Source organism: Carassius carassius, chromosome 27, assembly GCF_963082965.1.
Source record: "Carassius carassius chromosome 27, fCarCar2.1, whole genome shotgun sequence".
NCBI classification, from domain to species: Eukaryota; Metazoa; Chordata; class Actinopteri; order Cypriniformes; family Cyprinidae; genus Carassius; species Carassius carassius.
In genome coordinates this window covers 15471995-15495418 of record NC_081781.1, presented here as the reverse complement: position 1 = coordinate 15495418, position 23424 = coordinate 15471995, and the positions used below count along the sequence as shown (strand labels likewise).

At 36.4% G+C, this 23424-nt stretch overlaps 1 protein-coding gene across 4 annotated transcripts in view; it reads left to right on the top strand.

Annotated features, from left to right (window-relative positions):
* The first annotated feature begins 4774 nt into the window (after nucleotides 1-4774).
* Nucleotides 4775-23424, top strand: part of LOC132106859 (palladin-like) — an 81023-nt gene continuing 62373 nt past the window's right edge. For 2 of the 4 annotated variants that reach the window (XM_059512917.1, XM_059512914.1), the window contains exons 1-2: nucleotides 4775-5001; nucleotides 8052-8975. In XM_059512917.1, coding sequence (XP_059368900.1) covers nucleotides 8053-8975 — 923 coding nt within the window. In that variant the 5' untranslated portion in view covers nucleotides 4775-5001; nucleotide 8052. The remainder of the gene's footprint in view (nucleotides 5002-8051; nucleotides 8976-23424) is intronic. The other 2 variants (XM_059512915.1, XM_059512916.1) reach the window with 2 other exon arrangements.

Sequence of the window (23424 nt, the reverse complement as noted above, 5' to 3'; positions counted from 1 at the left end):
ATTATTTTAAACATTAATATATTCTCTGTAAACACATTCATGTTCATAATGATCGAACAACAAATGGGTCAAAATACATTTAAAAAATGCGAAACGAAAAAGAATGAACATCATGACACCTGTCAACTACGAGTTCAGTTCGGCTTAACACGCCATATAAATATGAAAAATTGCATAAAGAAAAAGATCATTACTTTCAGAAGCACAAAGATTTCTGTATCGATTCTCATTATTGTACTAAATAAATTATAACGATTATGAGCGTGTCATATGCAATTGTGTGTGTGTGTGTGTGTGTGTCTTAATAGCTTTTTTTTTTATTATTCACTTTCTAGCTACTTTATTTAGCTGATCTACTGATCCCTAACACTGGATATAAATGCATCACAGAACAATTCAGTATTTTGTTCTGTCATCAAAATTTCCACTAGTTTCATTTCTAGTGTATCAAAATATGAATTGGAAATAATTTACTATACAAATAATATGTGCAATGGAAAGGATGGTGGTGTGAAAAAACCAACATCAGGACCAAAAAAAAAAAAAGACAAGTGAATGGAATAAAACAGTAAAGTCCTTTGTGTGAGCTAGCATATCTTAAATAGCACAGCATTTTCACTCTTTTTGTAAAATTTGACAAAATTACAGACTGGGAATGACTATTATAATTTTACACAAGTAATATTTTTTTCTTTTCTACCTACATCACATATTTAAAATGAATAATTATAGATGTCTCATACAAAATGATTGGTGAAAAACTCTATAGAAGTTCACTTTAATTAATTTGTATTGGCATAGTTTGCATAGCATTGCTGAAACTGGGCAAGGTTTTTGCACAAGGTAAAAAAATGGAGGGAACATAATATTCTGTTGTGTTGGCATTCTGAAGAGTTCTTGTTGGTTGAATTTTATATATATATATATATATATATATATATATTTATGCATATGGCTTAATCACAGATTTTTATATTAATTTCATAAGCTTTATGAGTTTATTACAAAGACACTAGTGACCACTTTTCCTAGTTTATAGATTTTCAGTACAGATACAGGACAGACCAAAAGTTTGGACACACCTTCTCATTCAAAGAGTTTTCTTTATTTTCATGACTATGAAAATTGTAGATTCACACTGAAGGCATCAAAACTATGAATTAACACATGTGGAATTATATATGGAATTATATACATAACAAAAAAGTGTGAAACAACTGAAAATATGTCATATTCTAGGTTCTTCAAAGTAGCCACCTTTTGCTTTGATTACTGCTTTGCACACTCTTGGCATTCTCTTGATGAGCTTCAAGAGGTAGTCACCTGAAATGGTCTTCCAACAGTCTTGAAGGAGTTCCCCGAGAGATGCTTAGCACTTGTTGGCCCTTTTGCCTTCTGTCTGCGGTCCAGCTCACCCCTAAACCATCTCGATTGGGTTCAGGTCCGGTGACTGTGGAGGCCAGGTCATCTGGCGCAGCACCCCATCACTCTCCTTCTTGGTCAAATAGCCCTTGATGCCTTCAGTGTGACTCTACAATTTTCATAGTCATGAAAATAAAGAAAACTCTTTGAATGAGAAGGTGTGTCCAAACTTTTGGTCTGTACTGTATAGCCAAAATTGAGGTGCATATATGTGCATGTACAGGAAATATAGGTCTCCTGTATTGCTTCTTCATATGCACATATAAGCCCTATACATACAAGATATGTCTTCTATATAGCTAATGGCAGGATCTGGTCATTTTGTAGCTCATATCCCATTTTTGACTGTCATACACGATGCCTAGCTCATATTTTCTATTATCAAGGCAAAAACTTAGAATTCACGAAAAAAATTATGCAAGAACTTATGTATGTGTGAACACGTGAAATTGGTATCACATGTAATTGGCATGTTATGGAATTTAACTATGGCAATATATTACCATGATATACAGAGCCGGACAGTAACGGAGGACATTTACTTGAGTACAGTACTTAAGTACAATTTTGAGGGATCTGTACTTTACTCGAGTATCATTTTTGGGGAGTACTCATGACTTTACTCAAGTACATTTGAGAGGAAAATATTGTACTCTTTACTCCGCTACATTTCTATCCATAACCGTAAGTAGCCTACCTGTTACTTCTTCGGCCCCGTCCACACGGAGACGGACCCCCGATCTTTTTTTCCCTCGTCTCAAGAAATATCCGCGTCCACACGAAACTGATGTAGTATACATGTCAGACCAGCATGTGGCGCTGTAATTCTGCCACAGAGATCCACTTAAAACGGAGAAGAAGACATGGACTCTGCTCACAAACCTCGCACGTGGTACACAAACGAACATGGAACAATACATGTATTAATCCGTGTTAATGTTAGTTAAAAAATACAATCGTTCAGTGTTTGTTCATGTTTTTGTTGCTGTTACGTGATGTAGTGGTGTTTGACTAGGGGCGAGACGTGGGCTGATGACGCCATATTTTCAGAAAATGTACGGATTCGCAGTCCGGACGAAACGCAAAGGCGGCGTTTTCAAATATATCCACTCTGGGACCCGGTTTCAAAACATCGGTTTCACTCTTCCAAAACACCAGATCCGTGTGGACGAAAATGCCTATCCTCTAAAAAAATTGTGCGCCGAAAAAATAAAAATCTCGGACACCCTATCAAACATCACTGGATAGCCTAGTGCAGGAAGGAAGAGGAGGAGGAGGACGATGATGAGGCGCGTCATGACAGACCTTCAAAGATAATTTTTTTTTCTGTTCAGTTTTTTGTCTTATTTTTGTTCTTGTACTATTTTATTGTTCTTGTAAATACATAATGTACATTTCTATATTTTGGACTTTTACCTAGCAGGTTTTTTGTCTTATTTTTTTCTTGTACTATACTTTTTGTTTTGTACTATTTGATTGATCTTGAGTAAGTAAATAATGTATATTTCTACATTTTGGACTTTTATTTATGTTGCCTAGCAGCTATGGATTTTAATTTTACTATTATAGGTGAACATATAGGTGCATATATACATGCATATATGTACCTATATAGGTATATGTATGCACATATATATGTACATATATATGTGTGCATATATGTACATATAGGAAAACTGCCAATTTTATATACAGTATGTCACATATATTAAAAACCTATATCAAAACCTATATTGAAACATATATGTTTATATAGGTTTTTTCCATGTGGGAAACAATTGATCTGAGTAGAAACTGAGAAATTGTTGGCCTAAATAAGATACAGTATGGAGCAGACCTTTGATTGTCCTGTCTAAGGTCTGGATAGACAAGGTTTACTCAGAACACAGTTATAGATTGCAAATAAGACAACATTTCCAAGCTTTTTAATATACCCTTTATTTGGCATACATGCAGTACATACATACTGTAGTTTTTATTAAAAAGTTCAGAATATTTTCTTAATTGTACATTTGTGAGATTAGTAGTTAAGATGTTTTTTTATTATTCTAAATGATTTTAAATGAGGTGTTCAGTAACACATTTGAAAATTAACTGGTCGTTTAAAAATGCATGGGGTATTCTGCCAATCTGAGACTAGAGAATCTTTCTAGTATTATCTTTCACTGAATCAGTCAGTGATCTGTTTGTTCTGTGACAGCACTTTGAGTTATAGATCGTCTTGTTCTTGTCATTGAGGCTCAACTGTAATCAGTGCATTGATTGTTGAGAAACGGGAATAGCTCTGTGCTGTCAGTGTTTATGAAGTGAATGTGATAAGTGTCCTGAAATAGACTCCTACTGCACCATCATGACCACATCTGCCGTCTGTCTCAAACACTTCTCCTAAACCAGTGAGGTGCCTCTCGTTTTTTCATGATAATGAAACAATCCACCCAAAATTTAAATTTTGTTATTATTTACTATATAATGCATTTTTTGAGAACTCAGTGACTCAATATAACAGTTAACAACTCCAGAAATATTATTTACCGCGGAATAACAACTTAAATTCAACAACAACATAAAACAACAGCTTAGTCATCCAGACAGGGTGTCACAAATCCAAAGAATATGATCTTGCTATATTATCAAGTATAGACAGTAAGCAGTGTTAATAGTCTATCAATGTAGCTTTTAGCTTGTAAACTTTGTGGCAGCAGTTTGTTGTGTCCTCATTCCTATATAAAGTACTCTTTTAATAGCAGGGTGTCTTTATGGGATAACAGTGTATTTGGGGAGTGAGCTATTGATATGAGGTTAATTTAAGAGTCTTGGTGACTGACACGCATTGGTTTTGAAATTGTCATGTCTACGTCCGTAAATGGATTTGTAACAGTGAATATTACTTAAAATGTAACAGTACTTTAGACCAAATTTGTGCACTATGAAAGAATTTTCTAAGCAATATGAATCTACTTTTGGGTTCTACAGTAACATAAAGTCAAAACTGTGACTGAATTGAGACTGAGAATATTACATTTCTTAATAAATTTTGAAGCAAATAAAAAGTCAGTTGTTAATTTGCTTACTTGCACTGTAAGTGCTTATTGGGTACCCTGTAAATTTGTATAATTGTCAGACAGGGCTTTGCTGGCTTGTTTTGAAGTTAACAGTCAAGTGTGTATCTGTAAAATGCATTAACATGCCTTTGTGGATATGAAAATGATGTATGCGTGTCTTTGATGTGGTGTGGGCACATGGATGCTACACATCCCAGAGCTCTCTCGCTCTCTCTCTCTCTCTCTCACTCACCTTGTCTCTCTCTCTTGCTGTGTAACCTGAGCTAGGGGCCAAATTTAGTGGTGCTCAGTAAGCGTCAGGGCCTGAGACAGATGGGACAGCAGGCCACTCTGCAGCCACTCTAACCGGCTCACCTCAGAGCACTCTGCAAAATAAGACAAAAGAAACATAGAACAGAGAAAAGACCCACAACTCCATGAAGAAAGAAGCACATCTTTTCTAATTTTCTTGGATAGAGAAGTTCAGAAAAACTGGAACCTTCTGACAGGGACGGATATTTGCCAAAATTGACATAAGGTAAATGGCTGTTTTTTTTAAAAAAAAATAGGCCTATATATACATAATGCCATTGACTTTTTACTTTTGTCTGTAAGTAGAAGATTACAAGTGAGAGGTTTCATTCAAAACTTTAAATTTAAGTGAATTATATAATTAGATTCAGGAACTGCTTTCAACGAATGATCATCCGAGATATTTGGTTTCAGCTTTACATCCACTTTACTATTTCATTCAATTTCATCCAGCAGCAGATGAATGCTTCTACACTTTTACAATTAATTCTGATAAAGATCATTCTACTGTTTGCATCAGAGATGGAAAAACAAGCATGTCAGTCTGTCAGTCTTGGCTTTCACAATTGTTTGGCATGTCACATTCATATTCCGCCATTTATAATTCATCAATACAGAATAAAGAGGCCATTATTTCCACATGAATAATATAGAAGCAGTGTGTGTGTGCTTATGTGTAAAAAAAGGACTCTTGGTGGGGAGGTGGTTGCTGCTGTGAAATGCAGCCCTTGAGGATTAAAAATAACAACAGCTGGCCTTCAGGACGCCATGACAGAAGAAAGTCACACTGTCACGTACCTTCAAATACACACACCTTTACATACAACACCTGGTCACTTTACACAAACATTGTATAAACAAAGTCGGCTATAACAAAACCTGGAGACATGGTTATTATACAGTACTATATGACATCAATTAATAGGCCATAAATAATAAATATACATGTGTTAACAGTTACAGTCATAAAGTTAGCAGGAATACATTAATGTGTCTCAGACATGTGCATGGAGCGTTCACACACACCAGCCAGTTCCCAGTTCTGCACGTATTCAGAGCTGAGGTGTGTTTTCTCAGAGACCTGATCTGTTGGTTGAAGGGTTGGCTATGCTGCAGACACTGTCTCATATTAATGTTTCACCAATGTGTGGTATGTCAGACCAAACACTTTCCCTGAATTATGGTGAAGGATCTTCTCCACAGGTTATTGAGGATACCATCATTCACTGTCAGATTTAAATTTGTTTTTCGCAAAAGTCAAATCCACATACGGTCTTAAAGCCATTTTTTAATTAAAACAAATTTTTTCTATAAGTTCTAAAACATTAATTTACATTTATTCATCAACTGTAACATCTGTACTTGTGGGGTCATATGATGTTGCTAAAAAAGAACATTATTTAGTGTAATTGGTGTAATGAAATGCATTTATACGGTTTAAGGTTAAAAAACACATTATTTTCCACATACTGTACATTATTGTATCTCCTCTATGATTTTTACAAAGCTCATCATTGTAAAAAGCGAGGTTTGCTCTGATTGGCCACCTATCCAGTGTGTTGTGATTGGCCAAATGCCTCAAGCGTTTGACAGAAAGGTTACGTCCCTTACCATACTGGCATGACAAGACAAAAACAATAAAACCCATTACAAACAAGGCATCTATTGCATCCAGTGGGGACATAATTACGGATAATGACTTATACTGTCTTTTACGCGTTGTGTTGCATATCGCGCCGCGTAAACATAAAACCATGTCTGCATTTGTGATCGGAGAAATTACAAACAACAAGCACTACTCTACACTGCTCAAAACTTGTGTTTTAATCATCAGTGGCAAATTATTTAAATATGTACACGTATTGACAGTCTGTGAGACAGCTGGCATTGTAGTCTACTCACAAAACCCAGCGTCACACACGACGGGCTTGAGTGAGTGGAGGCCGCAGGACCCTGCTTCGTCCACAGTGAAAGCCAATCCGGTGATACACAGCTTGAAGTTGATGTATTTCCTCAGCAACCAGCACGGATCAGCTCTAGGCATTACCAGGCGGATATCGTCTTCTTTTGGAAGGCCAAACAAATTAGTTTTGCTATCACAATGAAACACAGCTTCTCCACAACATGGCGGCGGACGTAGACATGTGGGAGTGTTAGAACGCCAATTTAGGGGTGTGTGGTTGACTATTAACTTTTATAAAGAATATCTCTTTGGATTTGAGACTTTAGTCTTTGCATCTTTACAGATCTTCTTTATACACCAAAAACTTGTAACACTCCAAAGAGAAAGGAAAATTTTGAATCATATGACCACTTTAATGTATTTAATAAGTTTAACCTGTTGTGCAACATCCTACCAATTAAGGTCCCTTCATCTGATGGATGCATCCTTCCATTTCTATGATATCCACCAATACTGTGGGAGGTTGGATTAAATATTTTATTTATTTAAATTTAGACTCATCTTAGACCAAGCATTGTATTCTGTAAATATTTGCTGAATCTGTTTTCATTCATAAAGCATGTCATTATGGAACATTAAAACCCCTTCCTGAAGCCTACCATCACACACAAAATACTGTTATATGTTTTATTTATATGTTTACATAAAAAACTACATATAAATATGTCAAAAGTCAATTTTTATTCATATACATTATCTTCCAAAAGTGGTCTGTAAGAATTTGTAATGTTTTTGAAAGAAGTCTCTCACTGAGTCGTTTACCAAGACTGCATTTATTTGATCAAATGTATGGCAAAAATTTTAATATTGTGAAATATTATTACAATTTAAAAAACCTTTTCTATTTTAAAAAACAGTTTTCTATTTTAATATATTTTGAAATGTAATTTATTCCTATGGTGGCAAAACCGCAACCATTACTCCAGTGCAGGGTGAAGTCTCTGGAAAAATAGATATAGATTGATGTAGGGACAGTGAAGAGTAAATGATAGACAAGGGAATAAAAGAGATAAAGTCAGCATGAGTGTTAAATGGCACTCATGCCTTGTTGGGCCTCATGACAAGCCTTTGTTAATGCCGGACAGCTGTGCCCAAAATATGCCAGCCTGAGTCATCATACGACAATTGCTCATGATCAGTCTCCGGTGTGAGTGTGTTTATGTTAATTTAAGTGCATGAATGTGGTATATATTGCAGAAATTGCTTGTCTTTAGGACTATGATTCTGATATTCCCGATCTTTATGAAAAAAAATAAATAAATAGGGTCCGCAATCTTTTCTCACGTTTCTCTTTGGTGATTTGTGTTTTGCAGGATGCAGGACGGGAGCTGGAATGACACACTCCCCCCCTCTCTGCTGATGGAAGAGGCGTGTCCTACAGGGGGCGTGTCCTTGGAGGGGGATGGGGGCATGCTTTCGTTGCCACCTCTTGATGGTGAGGTTTACTTGGACTCCATGGCTGAGCTAGAGAGTGGCGGTGGGGACTTTCCAGAACTTTCTGCTTTCCTGAGCCAGGATGAGATCAGCCTCAGTCTGGACCTGGCTCGAGAAGCCATGAGTGACGCAGGTGAGCCAAATGACCAAGATGAACCCCCCGTTCCCACAGAGCACCTGCCCCTTTACTCAGAAACCAAAGACCCCATTCTCCCAGATTCAGCATCTCAGTCAACTGACACTAAATCAGTTAAAGTCACATCCAATCAGAGCATGCCGCTCAGCAGGCCTAACCAGCTCTGCAAGGCTCCTGAATCACCTGAAAAGTTTGTCTGCCAGAAATCCATCACACCAGTATATAAGCAGGACCGTCCCCGGCTGGTCCACGGAGGCCTGGAGCTCAATGAACGAGCTGCTTCAGCCTCTGAGTTCTGCAGCCGAGCTGCTACCTTCATTGAAGAGCTCTCTTCCATCTTCAAAGGCTCCACACGTGTGAACCAGCAAGGTGATGAAGACTCCTCTTCACCTGACAGTGGCTACTTGTCTCCAAGGAGCCAGCGGCTGGCCATGCAGCAGGCTCAGCCACCTCTATCCTCTTCATCTTCCTCTGAGCCCCAGCAGGAAAGTATGCAGCAGGTTCGGGCTGATGTTGGCTCAGATGAGCATCAGGGCCGAGGGGTTAGTCTAAATGGACCCAAGAGCCCTCCACGCTTCACCCAGAAACTGAAGAGCCAGGAGGTAGCAGAAGGAAGCCCTATCCGCCTTGAATGCAGAGTGACTGGAAACCCCCTTCCACTAGTCAGGTAGGATAACCTGGTTTATGCTACTCAGCTATCACCATTACCCCTTAACTTTGGGTTGTGTTGTTGTCTAAAATGAACCTACAAAAAGAGGGCATTGTGGAATATCAGTATAGAAGTTTAGGTGTAGCTTAGTTTACTAGAGGGCAATAGTTTTGGAACGGGTTTATAACGACATGAGGGTGAGTAATTAATGACATAATTAAAATTTTGGGGTGAACTAACCCTTTAAGCAGTTGTACAGCACAAATCAGTAAATTTTAGTGTTCAATATTATAATTTAATACCAGCTGACTCTCATGTATATTTTACAGCATTAGTTGGGAGAATTTTTCTTCCTTGAGAAAATTTGGCATACTGTACCTGATATGTATTCAAAATAATCAAGATTGAATCGAATTGAATCGTGAAATTTGTGTCAAAACCCAGCCCTAAAAAAGTATTTGAAAATGTCAAAAAAGTCACAATTTCCTGTGTCTACCAGAAGATAGCATTCACATCAATCAGTGGACTATATTATTGGAGTAGGAAATAGTAAATTAGGGTATGGGGCTATTTTGTATACAGTCTATGTCATTTGCAGTACGTCGTGGGAGTGGGTGGGCACTAAAGTGTTCTTCTGGCGCAATTAGCTTGTTGCGATTCTCTGATATACATATAAGCATATATCATCAATTAACAACCCTAGCTTACAATAGATCTGTCTAAAGATGTATAAGATGTATAAGTTATGTTCAAGAATGAATGGGATTTTTATACCGGAACATGTCTGTCACGATGTTAGTTAGTAGGGTGACCCAGAAGGCTAATTTATTTAGGAACTTGTTCGGGACTTTTTAAAGCACAAGGTGGTTTCTTGTTTTTGTGGTAATCTGAAATAACATGAAATAGAACTTAAAAAAGAAAAAGAAAATTCTCAGGGGAATGCTTGATTCTCTGTCTGTTCTCAGCTGTTGCACTGCAGGAAACATTCTGGGTATAAAATAGAACTATTTTTAGTGAATTTTTAGTGAACTTGTTCTTTTGTTTATTCATCAAAAGCCCGTGCAATGAAGAAACTAGCTGTTCCCATCATAGATTGCTCTGTTTACTGGGCGAGCATGATTTCACCAAGTACAACATGTTCCTGGATCAACATCCTTGTCTTATTTGGCAAATGTGTGAATGAGATCTTAGAGTAAGCAAGACATTTATGAGGGCTCTTTTTACTTGGTGATTCAGGAATTTGATATTTTTTCCCTGCCAGCACTGGAAAGTTAACAAACATACAGATGCTATTTTTAGTGATGCCACTGCAGTCTTGCTGGTGCGGCGCCAAACTCAGTCCCCCCTGCAAGTGACTCCTCAGTGCTGTGTAAACTCAGAATGATTTCTGCAAATGTTCCAGAGGAACAGAAAACACAAAGGAAGTGTGTGAATTATTTAATGTCTTTCAGGAGAGTTGACTTTTAAATATAATTTTTGTCAGTAAATTTTTAAGTTATTGTGCGATGCAAATCTTGATATGTTTGTGCTATATGCTAAAGTGACTTATATTTTGTAGATTTACTGTCCAATATATATAATAAATAAACATATAATAAAAGTATTAATTAGTGGAATCAGAGCCCTTCCAAACCCCCCATAATTCAGGCACTGAACATAAACATATCATTGGCTCTACTTTCTATAAATGTAAGCTTACTATAGGCAACTTACCATTTATTTGTTGATGCTCTAAATAACTCAGATGTCATACTAGATCTACCATATTTTCTCCATTTGGGCATTGCATTATTGAAATTCAGCATTGTTTACCTATATGCTTTCAGCTCATATTATTGAGATGGCTGCACTAAGCAGAGATCAGCAGAGATCATCTGAGAGAGCATGTTATGTGTGTGCAGATGTTTCAGAGATATTTTTGATGGTGAACTGCTACTCGAGTGGGATATTCCACATTGTGTGTGGGCATAGTGTCCAATGTGGAAATTAGTGGTGAAAGACGGATCACAGAATGCCTGTGTGGTCCCATTACCCTCCTTAAGAATCATGTTGGTGCAGCTGCTGTTTGAGTGGGGATGTTTACTTGCATTTAGTAGTCGTTTTCATTCCAGTAACTGCTGGTGTCTTCGAGCTCAGTGTGTCTTGCAAAGAAGTGATGAGGTCTGTGAACTCTCCAGCTCTTTTGTTAATCTGCTAGCCCTGTTCTTCTCATTAAAATTAAAAGTGCAACTCAATACCTTGCCTTAGTGGTTTAAAAGGTCATTTTCATTACAGCTGATCCCTCCACTCCATTGATAACACTGAGAAAATATTATTAGAACAAGCAGTCACTATCAGTCAAATGTAATGCCTATTGGCATGTTTCTACTTGCATGTAAGTCTGTTGTTGTTGTTGTTGTTTCCACTGTTCAAAATCCCCATGGATATTCAAAAGTTGAAATAAACAGATACTGATAACAGCCTTGTAAAGTGAGCAGTGGATGAACAGCTTTTAACCCTTTAACTGTCACCCCGTCCCGTATACGGGACGCCTACATTTACTTCACTTTATTACAATTAAATCTAATCTAATCTTGACAAACTATATATCGTTGGAAAGGTCTAAGACTCCCAAATATATATTTTACCAATGTTCTTTGTAAAAAATTATGTAGGAAAAGTAATAGATTAATTTATGACAAGAGTGCACCCTCAAAAATCTACATTATAACAGGAGTTCTGACCTTTGTTAAAAAAAAAGACTTTTTCATTGCCTTTTTCTCTATCACATTTTAGAAATCATTAGATATTATATATCAACTGAAAACTTAAAATCTCAAAATTCATCCTTTAAAACCCATTTTAAAATCAGACATTGCATTACCATGTAAATGGTACTTCAATATCATGTTACAAAATGTTTTCATTCATGAATTATAAAAACTTAAGTTTGGATCGTGCACTATAAAGTCTATGCTCAAAAATGTGAGTGACAGTTATTAAAATCCTGTAAAAAAATAGAATGAGCTATCTACTTTAAAAAATGATGGTAAAAATATTACACATAATATTTTTGAGTAGTTTTTAAGGCTTGATTTTTTAATGGAATCTACCTGCATAAATAATGTAAAATGATACAATATAAATTAATTAATCTATGACACAAAGTATTTATTAAAATGAGTGAAATGTGCTCATTTATTTAAAGATGATCTCAAAAGTCTGTGATTTTGAGTGAGGCCTGTTTGTATTTGACTTTGAGTTCTTTTGTACATAACAGAAACTCTTTCAAATGCCAAACATAACTGAATATTAAACATTAATAGATGTTTCCCTTCACTTAAAAACACATAAAATATAATTTAATTTCAAAATTTACTCTCCATATCCAGCCATATGCAAAGCATGCTGGGAACTACCAATTCTTTCATAATTTTTTTTTTAGTTTAAGCTGTTCCTAAATTTAAGACTCAAAACTGATTTAAGTTCCCTTTAAAAAAATGAGGAAAAAACATCTCTTGGTTTTATTAGTAAAAAGTCCTCAATATTTTCTATACAACACTGAATCACAATTTCTTTAATGAAATATGAGCACTATTTTTAATATGCCTTACTTTAATTTAATATATAATACATTTCATTTTATAATATTTAATATACCTTATTTTGTTAATGAAAATTACAAGACCCATGATTATTATTTTTTTTTTTTTACAGTGGTATAGAATCTTTACATAAAAACATGAAATTAACATCTTCTTAATATTAATTTTTTTTAGTCTTTAATGCAAGTGTAAATGTTCATTTGATTATGCATTAATGACACAATGAAACAATTTAGTTTTGCTGTCGTTAACAGCTTAGTTCAGTAGCTTTAATCCAGCTCTAACCAGTATAAACCAGTCTGGATCAGCATGGAAAGCCTGCTCTTACCAGTTGTTATTATAGAAATGATGAGGAACTGAGGGAAAAAGTATAGCAATAATTTAACCCAGTGTAAAAGCAGTGTCAAATTTTCAAGGTTTTGAGAATTTTAAGGTTTATAGCCTGGCTTCAGTTGTTTAATGTTCTGTTAGTTTGTGTGCATAAACACAGATCTCTGTGTGCTCAGATCTGTACAACACACACTGTTTTCCACCCCAGCAACAGGAGGTTTGATGTTGAGCTGGAGAGGGGCAACAGTAAACGGGGATTTCTGCCCACGTGGGGTTGCATAATGAAAGGGGACGGACACACACTTGGACTCCACAGACGTGGTTGTTGCACACTGGAAATGCGAAGCCTCATCCTTCTCCCTCTGCCACTGCAACCGGGCCTCATCCTGTCAATATAAATAGGCCTTCTGCCGGCATGGAGGAGCCGGGCTCTGGAATGCTATCCATGCCATGACTTGACACTTTCCTTATGGCTTTACTTTCTCCACCTTTCTCCACCTTCTAAGGGAACATGTAGGTGTTGGAAAGAGAGAGAGAGAGAGAGAGAGCACATAGAATATCGAGATATAGCATGTGACCTGCCATTTATCTAAGAATCACTGATGGTGTGGTTTTCGGCCTCTAGGTGGAAGTGTTGCATCTCAGGTTCGAGTCAGATTGCGCAAGTCAAGATATAGTTTATTAACAAACCTCAGAGCAGACACTACAGAGACCCTTGGTATAAATACTATAATGATTACATACAGGTGTTCCATAACCCAGGGTTATATTTACTGAGGCATGTTTTTCATAGTTCGCATGGACAGGAGGTAGACAGAGCAGCTTGAGGTTTCTGGAAACATGAGGGAGACTTAAATTTCCCAGTAAGAAAGACTAAAGGCCTGTTCTCATGTACATGTACAGTACTGTAGATAAAATTATCTGTTTAAAGAAGATAATTAAAGATAAATCATTCTTATTCTATGTGAAGAGTTAAGTTAACATCACAACGATAGCAATAACAACAAAGAGGAATGACATAGGCTATTTACAGCTGATGAACGATAAAAATTTTAACAGCCAATCAGAATCCACTTGACTTTAAAGAGGCATGTAATTGCAGCACATGCTTATAAACAAACCATTATTGTCTGTTGGTGTGGACGGTGATATCTTTATCCTTATAGTTATCTTTATAGTTGAACACTTAAGTTTTACCTACAGTATAACAAATGTGAGCCATTTCCCAGTATATGATAACATCCTCCTAAGTGAATAATAAATATACTAATATGTAATTGGAATACATTTGGAATTTGGAAACAGTGCCAGTTTCTTTTGCGTCTACTGAACCTGTAAATGACATCATCAACTTGTTTCAAGCTCCAGTCTGAGTGCATCAGAGTTGACTGACAACATTTTGTGTCAGTGAGCTAATGTTGTGCATTAAGCATTCATCTCTTACATGACTGACTGACAGATCCAAACATAAAGCTTTCTTTTTTGTGACAGTAAGGACAAACAATGTACAGTACAATATAGACCTATAGGAAAATTTCCTTCAGAATACACTTGATTTTTCAACATTAAGGCTGATGCTTGTGTGAAATCGATCTTCATGGGAAGTTAGTATGGCTGACTGCTTGCCCTTGTCTTTAATGATCCTTCCTGACCAGGATAGTGACCAGGTGACATCTTCCTCATATCTTCCTCGTTCACATTCTTTCATTTAAACCATTAGCCCCAGTCATTTGCAGATGTGGAGAGGCAAGGTGTTAGATAAACATTGGCCTTGGCAGAGAGGTAAATAGTGCCCAGGCTTAAAGAGGTGCCTCTATAGATTTATGCATCTAAGGAATGAAGCCCAGAGAGTTCTAAGAGCAGAGCATATGTGTTTGTTATGTGTGTGTGCAGGTGAGAATCAGCACATGTCATGAAGCCTTTATCTTTACATTTAGGTGATTCTTTCAATTGTTTTGTGTGTGTGTTTGTTTCTGCGACAGAATTTCATATCTGTTCCTCAGTATTGTCTTTAGGGCAGTACAGTCATATGAGATGTTACACCATCACTTTGGTATTTATAATCATATTAAGACTTCATTCTTCATTTTCATCTCATTTTTCATTTACACATTAATTATTGGTCTGGTTGATCACAGTGTCTGCCTGGGAAGATTACTCTTCTTGGGTGGGAGAGCTGTGCAAATATGATTTTTTTTTTCTAGTTATCACACAACACAGCCTATTCAGTAAACTATATATCTATATCTATATCTATATCTATATCTATATCTATATATATCTACATCTACATCTACATCTACATCTACATCTATCTATCTATCTATCTATCTATCTATCTATCTATCTATCTATCTATCTATCTATCTATCTATCTATCTATCTATCTATCTATCTATCTATCTATATCTATCTATCTATCTATCTATCTATCTATCTATCTATCTATCTGTCTATCTGTCTGTCTGTCTGTCTGTCTGTCTGTCTGTCTGTCTGTCTGTCTGTCTGTCTATCTATCTATCTATCTATATATATATAAACTACTCCAAATTCTATTCAGTGTAACATAAGTTACATTTTGAGGTTACTGTTTTATTTAGATAAAATTTTAAAATTCTAGTTTAATGGCAAGTCTTTAGATTTATGTAACTGTGCTTTAGGACTCTCAGTATGCATTTTAAGGTAATTTACAGTAGGCAACCTAGAAAGTCCAGAGATGCAATTTTCCTCAAATTTTAAAAATCACCACCCCAAAAATGTGCATAAAATGACTTTTATATTAAAATGGCTTCCTAAAACACAAAGAACAATAGACATACACCAGTAATATAAATTCATGGGTTTAAAAAAGGCCTATCAAATATCTTGCCAACTAAAAACCATAATGCTAAATTTAGTATAGGTGAACTTATTCATGATGTGCATTTAAATAATTTCTATTTTTAAATCTAAGATTATAAATAAGGTGCATTATTTTATTATGAAACTAATTTGGTGTTTTGAGTATGTGAATGTTTGAGTCTAGGTTATTGTCAGTGGTGTGCATGGCTTCATTTAACACTATCTTTTGTAAAGGATCATAAATGTTGCCAGGCATATCTTTATGTATCACAGGATGTCAATACTGAGACTTAATGTTATCAGCCAAGGTGGCGTGCATAACTGTCAACAAGTTTATCTGATGATAGCAAATAAAATATCACTTGTTTGTGAGTATGTTTATGGTCCACACCTTGATTTTTGAAATTTTTTTTTAAAGAAAATTATTGCATGCAATTTTTGTGGAAACTTAGGGTAAACAAATACAGGATATAATAAACACCACGAGTCGCACACAAACATATATACACACACAGCAGGAAGACAAGGTTCTCATTATAATAAAACTAATTGGAAACAAAGTGATGTGGAAGTTATGTTCACCCATTGGAGCCGCTTCACAATGAGTGTGTGCGCATGTGTGTGTATTCATTACTCCTCCGGTAAATGGCTCTTTCACATTTTATCACTTGTTTCCCTTGGGCATGTTCTTTGATGAGGTTTCCAGATCTTAGCAGGAGATCCTCACTTGCACTTCTAAAAATGCCCCTTGCAGTCGCTCTCAATAACAAGCTCGGATTTCCATGCCAGCATTTCCCCCCTTCACCCCATCCTCAAGAGAAAGACTGGAAATGAATATATGAAATATGAATATGCTCAACATCTAAACTTTTAAACAGAAACAACATTTCCTGGTGATTGTTCTGTTTTCTTTCTCTAATACCTCAGTGATATTCTGTTTCCGTCAGCTCATTCTTACAACATTTACTATGAGGCACTGTAGCACTTTTTATATTTATTTGTGCTTTCAGCAGAAGTGAATCAATCCTTTTTATAAAGGATATTTGGGGTCTGTACGATTTTTAAGATTTTTTTTTTAAATAAGCCACTTGTGTTCACCAAGTGTTCATTTATCTAATCAAAACACCATAAAACAGCAATATATAAAATACTATTTAATATTTTCTTGTTTTAATATAGTTCAAAATGTAATTATTCATGTGGTGGCAAAGCAGAATTATTCAGCCATTACTCCTGTCTTCATGATCCTTTAGAAATCATTCAAATATGCAGATTTGGTGCTCAAGAAACATTTCTATTATTATTATATTATTATACATGTTGAAAACAGTTGTGCTGCCTAATATTTTTGTGGAAACCATAAAATGTTTTTTTGCAAGATTCTTTGATTAATAGAAAGATCAAAGGAGCAGCATTTATCGGAAATAGAAATGTATTATAAATGTATTCACTGTCACTTTTGACCAGTTTAGTGCATCTTTACTGAATAAAAGTATTAATTTATTAAAATAAAGTCTTACTGACCGCAGACCTTTAAATGGTAGTGTACTGTGTTTGAAGAGCCTTTTGATTGTGTTGTTAAACCTTGAACACCTGGTACTCTCCTTGTTTACTTTGTTTCTTATAATGCTAATGGGACAGAACAGCAATGCATTATTGGTGTGTTTGTTTGTACGAAATGTCCAGGCTTAATCGGCCACAGTTGGAAAATTCCTCAAAAGGAAGTGCATCGGAACATACCTGAGGTGAAGAATCATTGATGCATGTTCTGTTACATAGAGCGAGAGACATAAGCAGAAGCTAGAGGGAGAGAGGGAAGGAAAGAGACCAACATAAGAGTGAATAAGGATGTTTTTCCCTGTGCCAACATTCTTGGAATGAACCACAAGAGGACTTGTCATGCAAATAGAGCATTTTCCAACTAGAGTTGGAATTTAAGAGGGGCTGAAAAAGAGCGAACGAAGGAGAGAGATGGAGAAGCGTGGATATGTAAGGAAGAATATTGCTTGGGAAAGAGTGAGGAATTCTTGCTCGGAAACATTTTGGTTGGCAGCTAGAAGAACCACAAGTGTGTCAGTGTGCTACACTGAACAAACATGCAGGCTTTGCTTTGGCGCTAACAGACCAACCAGCACTAGATGCTAAAATACACACTCATAGCTGTTAAATGGTGTGAGGTCATAAAGGCACCAGAGGAGTGATTATTATTTACATTTACATTTATTCACTTAGCTGACGCTTTTATCCAAAGCGACTTACAATTGTCTCATATGTCAGAGGTCGCACACCTCTGGAGCAACTAGGGGTTAAGTGTCTTGCTCAGGGACACATTGGTGTCTCACAGTGGATTCGAACCCGGGTCTCTCACACCAAAGACATGTGTTTTATCCACTGCGCTAGCACCACCCCTACAGTATTTATACTGTAACACAAAATATATATATTTCAAATTATAGCTGTTCTCTATTCATCAAAGAATCCTGAAAAAAATGAATCACTGTTTCCATAAAAATATTAAAAAGTACAGCTATTTTCAACACTGATAATTTGCGCAGCAAATCAGATTATTAGAATGATTTCAGAAGGATCATGTGACATTGAAGACTGGAGTAATAACTGCTGAAAATTCAGCTTTGCCATCACAGGAATAAATTACATGTTACTATATTTTGATCAAATAAATACAGCTGTGATGAGCATAAGGGACTTGTTTCAAAAACATTAAAAAAAGAACCCCACACTTTTGAACAATAGTGTGTATAAATGAATGTAAAGAAGTGATTATTCTGCTTTAAAAGTATCACAGTATCGCTGTTTGATGTATGGGAAAGGTTCTTTGTCAGGTTTCATATCTGCTGTTGTTTGGTTCGCGGTAGCTTGTAATTATGAGGACATCTCATAAACATGAGTCTAAACTGTAGTGGGTGACTCAAGTGTATTTGTGTGATGCATTTGAAACATATGGATCAGAGATGAGCCAGTGATGAAAAATCTGCTCTCATTCCCCTTTAGTAATGACCTCTGACCCTGTATTTGTGTTATGTGCGTTAATCGCTGTCATGACCTCCAGGCTTTAAACGAGGTGTCTCAACACATCTCTATAATGGAAATGCTGACTTGAATTTTGGCCTAAATCCCAAATGATTATGACTTATCATTGTCTTTGTAATATCCCAGTGATGTGTCTGAATCATGTCAGGTGCTTACAATGTTTCTGTTTTAAGCCTGTACTAGATGTCATTTGCTACATTACAGATTTTTACCATAGATCTGCACTGAAGACACATTTTTGGCATAAGTAATGGTTTATTACAAGGTTAATGAAAAAAAAAAGGAAATGAAATAAATAATAAATAATAAGTTTAAAAAACAAAACAAAAAGGTAAATTAGTTTTTATTTTAAATATCTTATTGACCATATTTAGCATCTGCAGAGATCTTCTTTCTTATATAATTTCTTGTTTTATGTTTTTTCCCAGCATTTTTATTTTTACATGCTTTGTACATGTTTACAAGGTTTCCATCTGGTGCAGCCCTATCCAATCATATATTTTAAACAAAGCTTAAGCTGTCTTTTGTATGATGATCTTTAGCCTGCTGCAACAGGTATAGACTGAAGTTTAGAAGAACAGTATCTGTGTTCGGCACAGGGCACTTAGACAGTGGGAGATTAGCATTACTGTATGACGTAAACCTTAGCAACGGTCTTCCCATGAAGTGCTGTTGTGTTTTGTTTATGCCAAGATGACAGTTCAGTCATCAAAATTGAATCGCTGTCAAAAACAAAATTAAACCTTGATTACAGAGAAATGCAAACACAAACAATCATTGTAAGAGAGCTCATTTGAGAGGACAGCAAGCGCATATATAAGCTATAGGTACATTAAAAAGATGATATAGGCTACTATTGATAGGTGGCTCTTTATTCAAATGAAACATTTTATATTTATTTAATAATAATAAATTATATTCTGACTAATAATTATATCTATATATTATCTTTATATTGTTTCTATGATATATTTATACTCTGACTACTAAACATATATATTTATTTTCTACCTTTATATTATTTCTATAATATGCATATATTGTATTTGAATATGGTGAGTTCAGATCTCTGTGTGGAGCACTGGCTGCTGTCAGACTCATTGTGCAAACAAAAATTTAACTGGATTATTACAATTAATGGCAAAAATAATGTTTGGAAATTTAAACTGATATTTCCTACTGACACACTACAGCAAAACATTGAAATAACTGACTTAAAACCAGTTATTATATATATATATATATACTTTCTTTTTTTGCTATAAATAGTCAGTTACTAGTAACTAATCATCAATTAATCATCTCCCTTTCCTTCCCCTGTGAGAACAATGTCCTGCTGATAGGAAGAGCAATTAAAGCCTTGTAAACTGACTGAAAATCAGCAGCTTGTGTGCAGAACTGATAAGAGTAAATACTGCAGCCAGAATACTGCATAATAAATACGACAATGATGACAGCAATGATGTCATGAGGACAGTGCTGACAAAATGGCAATATCCAAAGACAGCTGCAGAGGAGCATGACGCTGCTGGTGTGAATGAGGCAAAGACGTGGGGAGGGGTCATAGGTCACAATAAAAAGAACAAAAAGCCACCAATGGATCCGTACTCACAGAGCTGCGTGAAACAGCACACAATTGTCAGCTAACTTCACACACTTGCTTACTTCATACTCAAGTGCACACTCACACAAACAACGTAAAGAACAGTGTGGTGTTAACAAGGAATCTGTCGCTTTGGCATGCTAAAGTCTGTTTGCTAGCGCACGCATACGCACACTGACGTCCGGAAATATTCAGCGTTATCTTGGCTGATGGTCAGGGCATGTGGACCCTACCATGTATGGAATAAAGATGTTCACACACACTTTGGTAGCAGCATGTCAGGTGGATTCATGGGTATACCGTGATGCAGGGCTTGATATGGCTGTTAGGCCTGAATGTGCCTGAATTCTTGAGTTTGGGCCAAGAGACTGACAGCCTTTGATCCTTAACCTGCTATCAATTACATACCTGTAGTGTATACAGTATCTCTGGTATCTGAAATTGTTCACGTTTGTGTTTGTGGTGTAATTGTATTATGACTTTTGCATTCAGATTCATTGGTGCAAGCAGGAGTTTTTGTTTATGACTGGTTTATTGTATGTGTGTACGTGTTTGTGTGTGCATGTAGATGCACGCAAGAGTACGTGGGTGTGTGCATGTCTGTGAATGCATGACCCTGCTTACACCTGGTATTCCATCTCGGTGATCCGATCATAAGTGGTAAGCCATAAATACAGGTGGGGTTCAAAATGTTTTGTTTTATTTTATTAACATGCAAGAACACTTGTGTGACTGAGTTAGTCATAGCATTAGAGATCCTCCCTTGACAAAATCTGAAATCATGGGTCACTGATGCATTTGAGACGCATGCCACTGTCAGGTGTCAAATGTCACATGCCACTGTCAAGGGTCACTCTTGTGATCGGGTCTTTTGTGGTGTTGATACCACATTTAAAATAAGGGAATAGGTCTATGTTTTCAAATCAGGCTTCAGGGACTCCACATCATGAATAGTTCAGATGAAATGAAATGAAATGAAATGAAAATATATTTTACAATTATATTTGCTTTCTAAATAATGATTGGAAATCATGCAATTAATCAAATATTTTATCGGACTGCCAGTTAGATTTAATTTTCTATATAATTATATTATATTATGTATTATCATATTACAACCCGAATTCCGGAAAAGTTGGGACATTTTTTAAATTTTAATAAAATGAAAACTAAAAGACTTTCAAATCACATGAGCCAATATTTTATTCGCAATAGAACATAGATAACATAGCAAATGTTTAAACTGAGAAAGTTTACAATTTTATGCACAAAATGAGCTCATTTCAATTTTGATTTCTGCTACAGGTCTCAAAATAGTTGGGACGGGGCATGTTTACCATGGTGTAGCATCATCTTTTCTTTTCAAAACAGTTTGAAGACGTCTGGGCATTGAGGCTATGAGTTGCTGGAGTTTTGCTGTTGGAATTTGGTCCCATTCTTGCCTTATATAGATTTCCAGCTGCTGAAGAGTTCGTGGTCGTCTTTGACGTATTTTTCGTTTAATGATGCGCCAAATGTTCTCTATAGGTGAAAGATCTGGACTGCAGGCAGGCCAGGTTAGCACCCGGACTCTTCTACGACGAAGCCATGCTGTTGTTATAGCTGCAGTATGTGGTTTTGCATTGTCCTGCTGAAATAAACAAGGCCTTCCCTGAAATAGACGTTGTTTGGAGGGAAGCATATGTTGCTCTAAAACCTTTATATACCTTTCAGCATTCACAGAGCCTTCCAAAACATGCAAGCTGCCCATACCGTATGCACTTATGCACCCCCATACCATCAGAGATGCTGGCTTTTGAACTGAACGCTGATAACATGCTGGAAGGTCTCCCTCCTCTTTAGCCCGGAGGACACGGCGTCCGTGATTTCCAACAAGAATGTCAAATTTGGACTCGTCTGACCATAAAACACTATTCCACTTTGAAATAGTCCATTTTAAATGAGCCTTGGCCCACAGGACACGACGTCGCTTCTGGACCATGTTCACATATGGCTTCCTTTTTGCATGATAGAGCTTTAGTTGGCATCTGCTGATGGCACGGCGGATTGTGTTTACCGACAGTGGTTTCTGAAAGTATTCCTGGGCCCATTTAGTAATGTCATTGACACAATCATGCCGATGAGTGATGCAGTGTCGTCTGAGAGCCCGAAGACCACGGGCATTCAATAAAGGTCTCCGGCCTTGTCCCTTACGCATAGAGATTTCTCCAGTTTCTCTGAATCTTTTGATGATGTTATGCACTGTAGATGATGAGATTTGCAAAGCCTTTGCAATTTGACGTTGAGGAACATTGTTTTTAAAGTTTTCCACAATCTTTTTACGCAGTCTTTCACAGATTGGAGAGCCTCTGCCCATCTTTACTTCTGAGAGACTCTGCTTCTCTAAGACAAAGCTTTTATAGCTAATCATGTTACAGACCTGATATCAATTAACTTAATTAATCACTAGATGTTCTCCCAGCTGAATCTTTTCAAAACTGCTTGCTTTTTTAGCCATTTGTTGCCCCCGTGCCAACTTTTTTGAGACCTGTAGCAGGCATTAAATTTTAAATGAGCTAATTAAGTGGATAAAAGTGTAAAATTTCTCAGTTTAAACATTTGCTACGTTATCTATGTTCTATTGTGAATAAAATATTGGCTCATGTGATTTGAAATTCCTTTAGTTTTCATTTTATTAAAATTTAAAAAACGTCCCAACTTTTCCGGAATTCGGGTTGTATAATTTCTAAATATATTACAGCGTGAACATAAAAATTTTTAAATATTTCACATATAATATTTTACATTTATATTTAAGCTCAACAAGCACATAAACATCAGCTACGGTTCAAAACAACAACAAAACACAAGTCCAGGAAGGACATAACGTTCAGTGTCCCAGGGCCGAACCGACAGGGCAGGAATCCAGAAAGGAGCAAGGTGGAATTGGAGCCATGCGGTCGAGACAGAAGCCCCCCATGGTGGCGCAGAAGACCACCGCATCCGTGCGGTCAAGATAGAATCCCACCAGGGCGGCGCAGAAGACCACCACATCTGTGCGGTCGAGACAGAAGCCCAC